The sequence below is a fragment of the Tauraco erythrolophus genome, chromosome 5, assembly GCF_009769465.1.
Source record: "Tauraco erythrolophus isolate bTauEry1 chromosome 5, bTauEry1.pri, whole genome shotgun sequence".
NCBI classification, from domain to species: Eukaryota; Metazoa; Chordata; class Aves; order Musophagiformes; family Musophagidae; genus Tauraco; species Tauraco erythrolophus.
The window spans coordinates 50,695,525-50,709,042 of NC_141469.1; the positions used below are offsets into that span (position 1 = coordinate 50,695,525).

The following is a 13,518-nucleotide window of genomic DNA, read 5'->3' on the forward strand; positions in this document are numbered from 1 at the left end:
AGAAAATGTAAATGCACTGCCAACCAACAAGACTTTTGCTAAATAAGAAAATTACTTGTATGTAACAGTACCAAAAATCTTTCTTAAAAACTCATGCTGCTAAAGTTAGACAAAACTGATGGCATAAATTATTTTTATGAAAGTATTCTGAAACTTCAGAGAAAAAGGTGATTTTTATTTGTTTAGGCTTTTTTTTTTTTTTTTAACGTACTGCATATGAAAGATAGTCATTAGAAGTTATTAAAGCATTTTTACATACCTGGAACATTTTGAATTATATTTGCCACTAAGGCACTAAAATGGCATCGGATATCTTTCAATGTATCAGAATCCTTTTCATTTTCTGCTTCTAGGAGTTGTCTCGTTAGATCGACATACTCAAGTAAAGTGTTGTTGAGGGAATGTGTTTCATTATCAAGGCCACCACTTGCACTTAAAAATATAATTTAAAAAAAATAATCAAATAGTATGATAAATACATACAATGATTTTTGAAAACAATCCTTATTTTTTTCTCTTTAAAACCTATAAATTCATCGCTGCAAATATTTAATTTAAAGAAATTTCTTCACTCAGTTTCTATAAAAAGCTCTAGTGAAAGCAAACCATTTAATCAAGCCTCACTATCGGAAGTCACTCATCCTTCCACAGAATTAGTTTTTCTACTGAGGACAAGAGTTAAAAATAACAATAAAAAAACCCCAAACAACCAATGCCCCCACACCAAACCCAAGCAATTTGAAAACCAGAAAAAATTACTACTACTTGACTACAGACATCTACATTACATACTGATTTTTGAGCATCAGTCAAGATGTTCACTACTTCATAGCATGCTATTGATTATTAGCATACGAAAGCAATTCATTAATTTTATATATTCACTTCCCATCTTCATTGCTTTAGCATCTGACTAGACTTCAGTACTAAACTAAACAAGGAGATTAAAGGTTGCATATGATTTAAACCTGCCCTCCCTTGAAAAACAATTGTTAGAAGGGTGATTCCTTTCCTCAGCTCCCTCCACCATCTTCCCATGTTTGTACTGAAGACAACTAAAAAGTATGCCTTGCACACCAAAGGCAACATGAGGTTTATGGTAGCCCTTAATTGTTTGCTGGCCTCCACCACAGAGTCAGGCTGCCCTCAGAAAGAAAAGCTGACAAAGTTCCAGGGTTCGAACTGCACTGAGGAGATATTTTACATATGCTAATTAAACACCAGTGAGTACTTTAAAAGATAAGAAAGGAGAGTACAATTTTAACAGCTGCACTCTGAAAAATCAGCATGCTGAAAGGAAGAAAGGCATTTTAGCAATGCTTCTAAGATAACATTCTGAAATATACTGTAGTAGCTTGCTTAAAGACTGAAAATTTCACACTGATTACACTGATTGCTAAGGTTGACAAATAAATATTTAAGTATCATTGCCTAACAGAATGGGAGGAACTAGCCTAACCATTTCCTAGGCTGCTTGCTCTTATACAATTCCACTTGCACAGAAAAAAATTTCGAAGAGACTCGTAAAACATACGCCATAATTTTAAGTCTTCTTTCAAAGCACCCCTACACGAGTAGGGTAAACTGAGAAAAAAACCCAAACAAGTTAATATTCTGCCTCCCTCAGAAAGAAAAAGGTCCAATATTAATGAGCAGTAGCCTTCTCTACATAGGATACACTGACTAGCATCAGGACTCCAAGTGAGTAAGAATTCCAGACTGATTATAGAATAGTTGTAACTTGGGTTTTCTGATTTGTGTAACTGGTGTGATGTATGAACACACATAAAAAAAGGAACATGACACACTGCCTGTTGAAAGCAACGTCCTGAAGAATAGTAGCATTTTAAATAAAACATAGACCACTGTGACAAAAAAGCATGGGGGAAAGAGGGATTAGAAAGCCAGTAAAATTCTGAGATTTATATAACCATGTCTATCTATTTAGTGGTATACTGAGATTCACTGAAGAATTTTACATGCTTGTTATAATGGGTCACAAGAATACCAGTAACTTAATTCAGAAGCATAAACAACATCTTCTCATTAGTGCTGCCCCTACCTGTGACTAATGACACCAGCATCTGCCAACAGTTCAAATATTCGTACTAGTTGTACTCGTAAAATATCTCGACGCCTGCGCCGTTTCATGTTCTATTCAACAGAGGAAACACAAAATTAAATAAAGCAGAGGAAAAATCATCAAGTATAAAACCAGCATGGCATATAAAAAAGCATTATTATATCTCTAACACAACTGGCATCAATCATCAGGGGTGCCAATCTTCTAAGATGAGTTATCAAAACTGCTAGCAATGTTAATAAACCAGACAATGAACAAATTTTTTTCCTGTTGCAACTCCAAGATACACTACTAGGTTTGCTATTACGTGTATTATCAAAATAACATGCTTTTTATCAGTCTCCTGTCACAAAGTGCAACACATCAAATTATGAACTGAAGTACAAATGCCAACTTTTCTATGTATTTGCATGCAAAGCTGAATAAACACACTATAGCCCAGTAACATTTTGAAACAGAATTAATGTTCCTTCCTATCATGTGTACTTAACTACAAATTTATTACTAATAAGAATATGACAGTAACCACAAAAAAATACTGAATAATCATCTCCGTGTTTCCAGAGATTATTAATTGTATGAATACTGAGGTAAAACATGCTCTCCATCAGAAAATTTTTAGTCAGAGCAGTCAGTCGGGTGAGCTTACAGTCTTCTTCATTAAAAAAAAAATAAACAAAGTCAGCAGACAGTAGAACTCAGTTCTATGTCTTAGGTGCTACTAATTGTGGGCATGTCACTGATGACACAATGAAGTAACTGTGTAAAACTATGCTTAGGTAAAAGGAATTAAAAGAATGTGGAAAACGTTACAGCCATTTTTTCATCATTTGAAACAAAACCTCTTTGACATAGGAATAATACAGAGCTCAAAACAGACACAAAGCTCTTCTAATGTAAACATCACACAATCATTTAAAGAAGTAATGTCCCACCTTTTTTGAGGTGGCTGACAGTTTTTAGGTGCAGAAACGTAACTAAGATTTCTTTACTACCATTTGTGAGAAGACAGTTAAAACTGTGTACTGACTATAGTGGAAAATATCTAATTACCTCTGGCCTTCTTTCAAGTGCTTCTTTAATTATAGGATGCAATTCTTCTATTAGTTCCCTGAATTAAAAGAATTAAAAAGATAAAAACAATCATTAAATTAACAACTCAACTGAAAGATGTTTTGCAGCAACTAGTGTTACAATATAACTTAGAACACCCTCACGTTTTCCTTTCCTGTAGGTTTCTGAAGTAAATTAGTAGAGAGATTTTTTCCCTAATTAAAAGACAGACTACCAACCAGATGTCTCCATAATTACCACTAAATTTGCATTCACCAAGTATTATAGCATATTTCTGTCACAGATGATTTTCATTTATTTTCATATTCAGGGTTTAATAAAGCCTTACGGTGCAAATAGGTACTATGGGGGGAAAAAAAAAAGATGCTGACAGCTTATCATAAAATGCTCTTTCAGTGGTCATGATGCATTTAGTTGTTAACAAAGATTGTTTTTTTAAGGCACATAACACTATGCTGACAGAAGTCACACTAGTCTCTATGAAGAAAAGCAACATGCTTTGACGCTGTGGTTACATTCCCAATTTGTTCTGAAGCTCCACAGTTTTTATTATCACTCAGTTTCTTCTGCCAAACTGAGACTCTCTTACAACACCAAAAAGTGGGCAGGGAAAGGGGAAGGAGATGAGTAGTATGGATCTACGCAGACAAAACACTAAGGTAAAAACATATTGGTTTTACTTGAATATTTGTTAACATAGTAACTGCCGCCTCCACCTTACATTTGTGGGAGCGTGACACGTTTTTCTACTTCCAGTGCTACTGTAATTTAGACATATGAAAAGCATAAACCACTTCAAGTTTTCATGGTAAATCACTGACTCCTCTGCTACATCATTCAAAGGTCCTTCTTCAGAGAATGGGTCCAGGTGAACAGAAAGCTGCACAAACTTACACAGTGGGCTCACTTACAAGAGACTTAAGCATGGTTAGGGATTCTTTTATACTTTTCTTTCAAACTTAGGAAACACAGAAGAGAATTTGGAAGCTTTTTTTTTGCTAAAACACAGTAAAGAGTCAGTCTCCAACGGAGAGCAAGAGACACCTAGACAAGTTCCTGTGATCAGTAACAGAAGACTAAAGACAAAACTAATATTCTAGCAAGTTTAAGTGGATTGCATATACATATAATCTACAACGAAAAAGGTCCCTGAGTAAAATATTGCAAGTGGGGAGGAACAATGCTTAAAAAACCAAAACTATTGTAAGAGGTTGGCTGCTGTCAGAGAACATCTGATGCTGAGCACTGGCCTTCCCAGGAAGTTTTCTTCCCCTCAGATGTTCTCCCTCTTCATTCATCCTCCATATAGAGACTGCTGTTAGTTGAGGACGGTGGCACAGAGACGCATTTTAAAACTCATGGCTTACTGGCATAGAGCTGCTTTTTCACCTCAGTGGATTTGTACTACACGTTGACAGTACAGTATGCTAGGATCTGAAGAAAAGTAAATTTCAGTTCAGGTAGGAATGCCATGATGGCTTGGTAGACCATTTTGAATTTGACATTCATATAAAGACTTGTCACAGTAAGGTAACCAAAAGTTTTGGATTATGAGCTGAATCCAAACATGTTGAACATGACATATGATATTAAAATGCCAAAAGTAGTGATTTGGCACAGAAAGAATTCTGCTACAGTAGATCACAGCTATCAGCGCCTAAACTAATCCATATGGACTTGTCATCAGTACATCATAGGAGAAAGGTGTATTAGTCATGAAGTTAGAGGAAGCTTATGTAGGAAAAAAAAAAAGAAAAGGTGGGGAGAGGGATACACCACAAATTTCAGAAGCTTCAGCAATAATCAGAAAACAGTTGTAATGGTTATTTTTTTCAGCTTGATTAAAAATATCTTTTCAGAATACAGTTATCAAGAATCTCCTAAACACAAAGAGCTCAGAAACATATGTTTGTTGGCAATACCAATAAGGAGAGTTGGGTAACTCTTCCACACATAATTACAATTAACACTTCAAATGTTAACAGTCCACACAGTCTGTACTTTACTGTAAGGACAGCCTTTAATATCAATAAAAGGCAGCTGTTTATTGTTTCAACTAACTTCTTTTTCTTTATGCAGCCATACCTCTACATAAAATTACTTCATCTCTAAATCTTCATCACATCAGTAAATTCTAGAAAAGACAATGGTAATCAGTTTTCACAGCTTTTTTAAAGTTCTTAAAAGAAAAAAAAAGCAAACATTTTTTTCCGAGCTCTGATTCCCCCGCTTTGTAATCAATTAGCGTAAAAACAGATGAAACACAGCAGTTACCTAAATGCTCCCGGGTTGGTCCTGCCAAGTCCCAGCACAAGGGATTCTGTAATTTCCATGCTCTCAGAGCGCATCATTGGAACTATGTGCTTAAACAGGGAGGAAGGGGATGGAATGCCAATGATCTAAGAAGAAAACCAGAACAAAACAGAATGAAGCAGTTACCAAACAATCAGGTGGTGTAACATTAAAACATCTGCTGCAATTTTATAGTCTTCTCACACTGATCAGTGACTAAAAATGATAAAAATGAAATTGACATGGAAAAAGCCTTTCTGAAATAGTAAACTAGTATTAACTACTTCTCCACTCCTTGTATAATTGAATTTTCTTTGTCAGATGGCAATGAATTGCTTAACATGATGAACAGACGCTTTGCATGTTTAGTGTATCTGCCCTCCACAGGGAGAGGAAGCAGACTTCTGGTGTCCAACTCCTTAGACTCCATTACAGCTCTCAAAGAGAACAAAGCATTCAGTCTACAGCTCTCAGATTTCAGGAAAGGAGCTTGATAACAAACAAGTGGAATAGGCTGCTTCTGCCAAAAATCTGCTGCATAGTCCACAAGCTATCTTCACCTCTACTGTACCTTCTATAGGTAGCCAAAAAGGAGAACAAAAAACCAACCAACCAAACAAACAAAAACCACCAAAAACCCCCACATAAATAAAAAAAAACCCTGCAGGTGATATGAAGCAAGGAAGACAGAACCGTCTGTGGTTGGGAAAAATATAACAAGATACATCATGCCTGAATAGGCCACTGCTTCAGTTCTGAAGTGAGAGGCTATGTGCTCAGAATGGCAGAAGTCTAATGACAGCAAAAAAAAAAAAAAACAACTCAACACCTTAATGGTAAAAAAAACATTTCTTCATTACTACTAGACAAGACTTGGAGACTGGGTTAACGTTTTCATGACATGATTAGATTTTGCCTTAAAAAACATAAGCAGAAAAGCCTCTACAGCACAGATTGGGAGAAGCAAACAGAAACACTCTCCTAAACAAATGAAAGACATGTTGTCAAACAAACTACACAAGTTTCTATGAATCATGATAATTATTACAAGCCTTAGGTGATTCTACTTTCAGAAACATGTAGATTTATTTACAGTAAGCACTAGAACGTACCCTTGAATCAATGCTATAACCACTGTCAGGAGTAGACGCCAGCGTCTCAGGAGGGGAACATCTCACAGAGCCTGCGGAGGTGGAGGGGTTTGAAGAAGATGCTGCACTGCAGCAAAGAATCAGGTAGTTTCTCCAGAGCCCAATATAGGAGTCACTGCTTGTAGTAGTATTCACTTTCTTTGCATTGATAGGGCTGCTGTTTAAAAAAAAAAATAAAAACATCTCAATATAGTAAATAAATCTTAACAGGTTTCACTTTTTTTCCACTGAATTTATTTTTCAATTATATATATGTCATTGCTTCCAAAATTGTTAACATGGTACACTCTGAATTAGTTATTCAGAGTAAACTTGTACATCAATAACGTATGCTTTTATAGTCAAATCTGTTGAACTACAATACAGCTGAAGGCATGAATTAATTAACTTTACAGCAGATAACTTTTTCCCAGATAGAACTGCTTGAATTTTTTGTTCTATAAAGCTGAACTAAACCCGCAGAAAATATTAGTAGTGCATACGTCACCTCACTGAAACATAACGACATTACAATGATGATAAATCTTGAAAGAAGACTCAATATATGTCCCGGTTTCACCTGGGACAGAGTTAGTTTTTTCTAACTGCACGTTGCCCGGTTGAGTTTCGTTCCGCTCTGGGCTGTGTGGTAGCAGGAACTGCATCGGGGCAGTATAATGGCTATATTCATATATTACTACTATCATTATTACTTTTAATTATATATTATTAAATTGTTCTTACCTCAACCCCCAAAGTCTCCTTCCCTTTTCCTCTTTAATTCTCTTCCCCATTCCCTGAGGGTGGGCAAGCGGCTGTGTGGTGTTTAGTTGCCGATCAGGCTAAACCACACAAGATAGTATATTGTATTTGCTTTAGTAATTAACTTACTTTATATCCACTTGTGGAGACAGCAGTTGGAGTCTGGTATAAGCAAACGTCCAAGCATAGCTTACAGCTGTTGGGCAGTGTTTTGGAAGATTTTCCTGTCTCATAAAACTTGAGAGGCTTATAATCCATGGATCTTGGCCTTGAGTCACATGTGCAAATATCCATATATGTGAAGGACTGACCACATCAAACTGGTGGCTGATCGGGGAGGAATTCCAGTCAGCCAGAGTTTGTAGATCTATTGAACTGGGACAGTACAATAAAGTAGTCTGGGGCATAAAAAAAGAGAATAAGGCAATATTTAATATCCATGTATATTAAATAACGATTTCGCCATTGTTAAATATCTAACAAAGTATCAGTGTCAAAACCACATTTGGAATAGATAAAACACATTACTTCATTTATGTTTTTTTTTTACAGAAGTTCCTAATGTGGACAGTTAACTAAACATGCTGTTTGGGAAGGAACTAGACGTTAGGAAACAGTAAATTGTAGAAAAAGGCCCTTTCACTCATGATGACTTAATTCTTCCAAAAGATGCCAGACTGTAAAAGCTTTACTACTGAATTCCAACTTGCTTCCTAAACCTAAAATCAGAAGAGTTTCTACTTGATACTTTAGAGTTAATGATAAAATATATAAATACGGAATTCAGTCATTATTCATTCATAGTTATTACAACTTTCATCACGGATAAAAGACACATTGACTGTTAGACACTGTATCGCCGCAGAAAAAGGCAGTGGTCTTGGCTTCAAAGAAGTTGTAATCTACAAGCAAGATGAGAAAAAACAGATATAGCTGCCTGCATGTATACTGTGGTCATAATGACACACTATTGATCAGAAAGCAAGCAATGGTGGTGTCAGCCTCATAACATTTCTCAAATTTTGGGTGTTTTTGGGTTTTTTGGGGTTTTATTTTGGTTGGTTTGGTTTGTTTGTTTGAAGGTGACAAATTGCTGATAAAGTTAGCATAAACATAGTGACAGTACCATTAAAAAATATACCATTTATTTGGGACAGTTTTGCAGAATTAACTCATCTTACATACAACTTAATCTAACAACTCTCCTACCTGGTCAGCCCCAGTGAGATGTATGAAACTCTCCAGGATAGTAGCACTTTGTCTGTCCATTACATCTATAGCCAACTCATCATCACTCTACAAAAGACAAAATGCAAAGCATAAAAAGCTCTAAGAAACTCAAGAGAAAACCAGTTTAATTAAGCAGTCACAAGAATGGGTCATTGACTCTTACCTTTGAAATGTCTAGAAGTGTGAACAAGGCCCTGATTTCTCTGAGAACGCTGACAGCTAATCTCCTGGTGGCAGGCCTTGTGCTGCAAAGGATGACCAAAGCAAAGCCTTCCACCACATGAAATACACTGGAATAAAGGGTCCTCTCCAAAGGAAGGGTATGGGCAGCCCCATTGGATACACCACGCTAAGAACAAGACCGTAGAAGTTGAGTAAATTAAGAAAAAAGTAAACACAACCAAGCTACAGTTCCATTATTGGCAATGGCAGAATTGATCATAACATACTTAGATCTTGTTTGTCTACTAGTCAAATTTTGCATTATAAGAATGGCATATCAGCTACTCTATTTTTTTAGTATTTCTCTGAATTCAGTCCAAACAAATATAAAAAAAAAAGGTTTTCTTATTTCACTTTCACATGAGAATGATACAGTGAGAGCAAAATTAAAAGTAAATAAGTAATAATTAAATAGGTAATACTCTTACATATAGGATTGTATAAAATTAAATTATTTGAACCCTTTCTGTTTCTTAGTTAAAAAATGATGCGTTTTTTTTTCCTAGTTCTACTGTTTAACCACTCCTACTTAATACATTTCTGGTTGCACAAGATGACTTTTGATGTAAGCAAAAATATGGCTGTAAACTAGTGCTTAGGGAATACTTTAGTAGTAAGACCAAATCTAAAATCTAAAGTCTACAGATCTTCAAGTACTGTAAGAAAGTAAGCTGAATTTTTATTGCTTAACAAAAACAATAAAGCCTACTAATAAAATTGTATGCAGATTCAAACTATGTTTTAACATCAAAAGGATCTTTAGTTAGAAATACCTGAGAATCTTGGTTTTTATTGTGCATTTGGGCTGCTTGTTTCCACTGATTTATGAGCTGCACTAACATTTTTACTGCATTGTCAAGAAGCGTTGGGTGGATGTCAGTCACTTCACGCACAATAAAATATACAAATCCTGAAAGAACATCTTCCCGCCAATCTGGAAAATCAAGCATTAATGCTTGGAGAGTATTGAAAGCCAAGGCACGAAGTTCTTCATCCATATGAATTGTCAGCCTGTTTAGAAAAAATATCAGTGTCATCAACCCGGACTGGCACGCTCTTAATCAGTCTTTATAAATTAAAGTTTAATGTTAACTCTTCCTCCTTTACTGTACAACGTTGAATACTTCCACACACGGACGCCATATTCTGCACTGAATACGTCTGAAACTGGCTACTAACAGAAGACACTACTACAGCAAAATAATGCAAGACTTCACAAAACTTAGTATAAACAAATAAATTTCAAAAGAGATTGTCAAGTCTTCCGCATAGGCACATCTTTGCATGCATCTGAGCAACCACCTTAGCGAACAGTAGGGCAGGCAACATGTCATGTGCAGGTTATTTTCTTCAAATTAAAATCAAAAAGAACACATTATTTTTGCAGATAAAGCAGCTTTACTTTGGATAGGAGAAAAAACTTGCAAAAAAAAACCTCTTTGCATATATACTTAAAAATATGTCTCACTCCACTGTGGTAGAAGAAACTTATCCAGTATCGTATTATTACTTAATACTTCATGTCTTTTAAGTGATTTTTGACACTGAAGAAAAAGCATTAGAAAAATCTTATTCTCTCACATTTTTACTAACTTTTTAAATATGTAACTCAACATTATATGCAAATGAATTTATAATTTCAAAGTTAAAAGCTATCCTGTATTTCTGCACTAAGATCATTCTTGCATTAAAAATAAAAAAAAAAATTAAAAGAAGAAGGTTTATCACTCTAGTAATTCATAAAGACTGTCTCAATGTACCACAACTACATATTCTCACTGAATGCTCAGTTTACCCTCCTGCAAACACCTGGTTGTCCAGTTGTCTCAACTACTTAACAGTACTGATAAGGCACATTCAATTTAAATTGAAATAAGAGATGGAAGAATATGGGTAGTGTTGGATCAAAAAAAAAACAAATGGAAAAAGGAAGCATGATTAGTAGAAAACAAGAAAAAAAAGTTTCCCTTAAGTGCCTGTCTTACATTTTGGTAGTGTCAAACAAGAATGCCTTTATGATAATTTAAAGTGTCAGCAATAGGAAGGAAAGAAAGAAAGAAAGAAAGAAAAGAATAAAGGGGAAAAAAATATGAAAGTAGTTACAAGAAGGTAACACAAGCTCAAAAAATAAAGCAACAGAAATAAATTCCTTATTTTCAAAAAAAATCTCTCCAAAAATAAGGGTAGATCTTCAGGATAAATTTACCTCCTGCTATTCTGGCCAGTAACACTTGACCAAATGCAGCAGGCAGGCAGGAATAGGAAGAACGGATTCTGTATGAAGAGGACTCACACTACATAGTGCACTGTCAAACTCTTACACACACAGCATTTAAAAAGAAACATCCACTAAGAGAAGAAAGTAATTTCCCTTACCTTGCAAGCAATTCAATGAGGTCAGTCCTGCTCATGCCATCTGGAATCAGTCTTGGGATAGCAGCAATACAAGTTCTGAACAAATCTATCTTAGGTTTTCTCTCACCCCTAACCAAAAAAACAACATGAAAATCTACTTCAGTAGACCAAAATATTTTTAATTTCAAGTCAAAATTAAGGAGTTGAAAACTTTTATCATTAATTAATGAAATTAACATGAATTTAATAGTCCAGTAAAAAGCCAACAATTGTAACGCACTGATGATGGCATCTGCAATGTTAGAGCATAAAAACAGAAAGATGTAATTGTGACAGTGAACATATTGTAATTCAATACATACGTAATCATGTCTTCAGGTTCTTTATTGGACATCTGCACACTAGTCATGCACATGGGCCTTCCAACTTCTTTGTCCAAATGCCTAAGAATGCTATCTAGAGCTTTTCTGACTTGAGGGTAGTATACGGACATTCCTGAAACGCCAAAGAGTTTCGATCACCTCTTTCATTTGTTCTTATTTAATTTTCACATTTTTATTAAAATATTTGCTACTTATTCAGCTGAGGAAAAAATTCCTCTTGTACAAAAGATGACATGAAACACACGCTTTAAGTGTCAAAAGAAATGCATGTTAAATAAGAAGTTGGAGGTATTATATGAAAGCAGAAGTTTCTTTCAGAAAGAACATAAACAAGGAAGCAACTATTAGTTGCTTTTCTGTTTTCTAAATTCCAAGCATTTTAGTTCTAGTTTAAATTTTACATGTTGAAACAGTCCTTTAGAGATGATACCTCATCCACAGACGATCGATACGGCACAGGGATCAAAACTGTCTTACTCCACTTCAGCTGTGGGACACTTGGGACATTCTAGAGTGACATCCAGGGAACAAAAACTGCCATGCTATTTACCACACTAATTCCACACAGGCTTCGTTGTGCTAATTTGGTAGTGCAAACCACTTTGAAAAAAGCCACGGATTTGGTCTCAGACACCAGAAAGTCAACATTGTCTAGCAGCCTTCTCTAAAGAATCAAAGTAATTCTGTTGAAAGACTGTCATTAGACTCTTGCTAACAACATAAATACAGAAATAGAGTTACACAAATGTACTGCTTGAGTATAATTGAGAACATACACACAATCGGAATGTCAACTTACAAAAGAATACAGCATACCTATAACTTTTGCTTCCTCATCTGTCAGCGTTTTATTAAGAAAAATTTTCTTCACACGTAGAGTATTTCCTGAGGGAAGAACAACTCCTGTTGTTGGCATTGGTGGTTCACCGTCTTTCTGCTGCAAGCTATCTGCTATGACAAGGAAGACTCTGAGGCCGATATTCATCCTCTTTAATAGCAAAAAAGGGAAGAAAACCGAAAGAGAAAACAAGGAATTATAACATTAAAGTAATGTAGATGAGACAAAACACAAATTGCTTTTTCCTCTCTTTTAAATAGACAGCAGTAGAGTTCCAGTAGGACAGGTATTATTCAAATGTTACATATTAGGGTCATGAAAGTAACAAGAATAAAGTTTAAGCCTTCAGTGCCTCCCCACAACTCTAATTCCAGTTAACTCAGTTGGCATGGGCTAATATACAGAATATTTTATAGTACAGAGCACTAAAGGATTTAATATGAATCTCTAGAAAAACATACTGAAGGCAGACATTGCTTAGACGTCTCATCTATTGACTCGGTCTTGAAACATAAAAGCTAGGTATGACTTCCCTGAAAAAAGGCTCTACATTTATACTGTAACAAAAATTAATACATACTTACTGAAATTCTTGTTGAAATGAGTCTTAACTGTAGTACTGCTGATAGCTTACTCACCAGACACAACACAGTAATTATGCATGACTACAATTACTTCTTTAGTTTTAGCAGAACATCCCTTCAGATATTCATTAATCTGCTTTCATCCTGGCTCAAATATAGTTAACCACTTTCCCCAAAAAAAATTATCCAATGCTTTGTTTTCACTGCATGCAAGTACTGACTTTACCTCTGGATTAATAGTGAAGGTTTTAGGTGATTTTCCAACACTAAGAAGATCAAATATTATTTCTTTCATTGCAAAATCCAAACGTTCCTATAAAGGAAAACAGATTGATACGATCACCTCTCTTCTATTAATGTGCAGAGTTTAATTTCTTGGCTTTGCACAGGTGCTGGGTATCATATCTTAAAAGTTTTTTTTCAAAAAAAGTTTTAAAACCACTCTTTTTTTCCCATTTATTCTTATGACTTAACGTTCTTTTTTAAACATAGTACAACGCAAGACAGCTCACCCTTTGATAAGGCTGAACCATTTCTCCCGAAAAAATTCCCAGACAACTCTGCT

The 13,518-nt window shown here is 35.3% G+C and overlaps 1 protein-coding gene across 11 annotated transcripts in view; it reads right to left on the reverse strand.

The window, feature by feature from the left end:
• FRYL (FRY like transcription coactivator) overlaps positions 1-13,518 on the reverse strand; it is a 151,044-nt gene that overhangs the window by 62,147 nt on the left and 75,379 nt on the right. For 10 of the 11 annotated variants that reach the window (XM_086612619.1, XM_086612618.1, XM_086612613.1 and 7 more), the window contains 13 exons: positions 13,180-13,266; positions 12,348-12,519; positions 11,511-11,643; positions 11,170-11,277; positions 9,567-9,804; positions 8,735-8,920; positions 8,551-8,637; positions 7,471-7,739; positions 6,562-6,757; positions 5,432-5,556; positions 3,137-3,194; positions 2,063-2,154; positions 260-432 (listed from right to left, as the gene is read on the reverse strand). In XM_086612619.1, the coding sequence (XP_086468745.1) occupies positions 260-432; positions 2,063-2,154; positions 3,137-3,194; positions 5,432-5,556; positions 6,562-6,757; positions 7,471-7,739; positions 8,551-8,637; positions 8,735-8,920; positions 9,567-9,804; positions 11,170-11,277; positions 11,511-11,643; positions 12,348-12,519; positions 13,180-13,266 (1,924 nt within the window). Of the gene's footprint in view, positions 1-259; positions 433-2,062; positions 2,155-3,136; positions 3,195-5,431; positions 5,557-6,561; positions 6,758-7,470; positions 7,740-8,550; positions 8,638-8,734; positions 8,921-9,566; positions 9,805-11,169; positions 11,278-11,510; positions 11,644-11,961; positions 12,016-12,347; positions 12,520-13,179; positions 13,267-13,518 lie in introns of those variants that run through there. The other variant, XM_086612623.1, reaches the window with a different exon arrangement.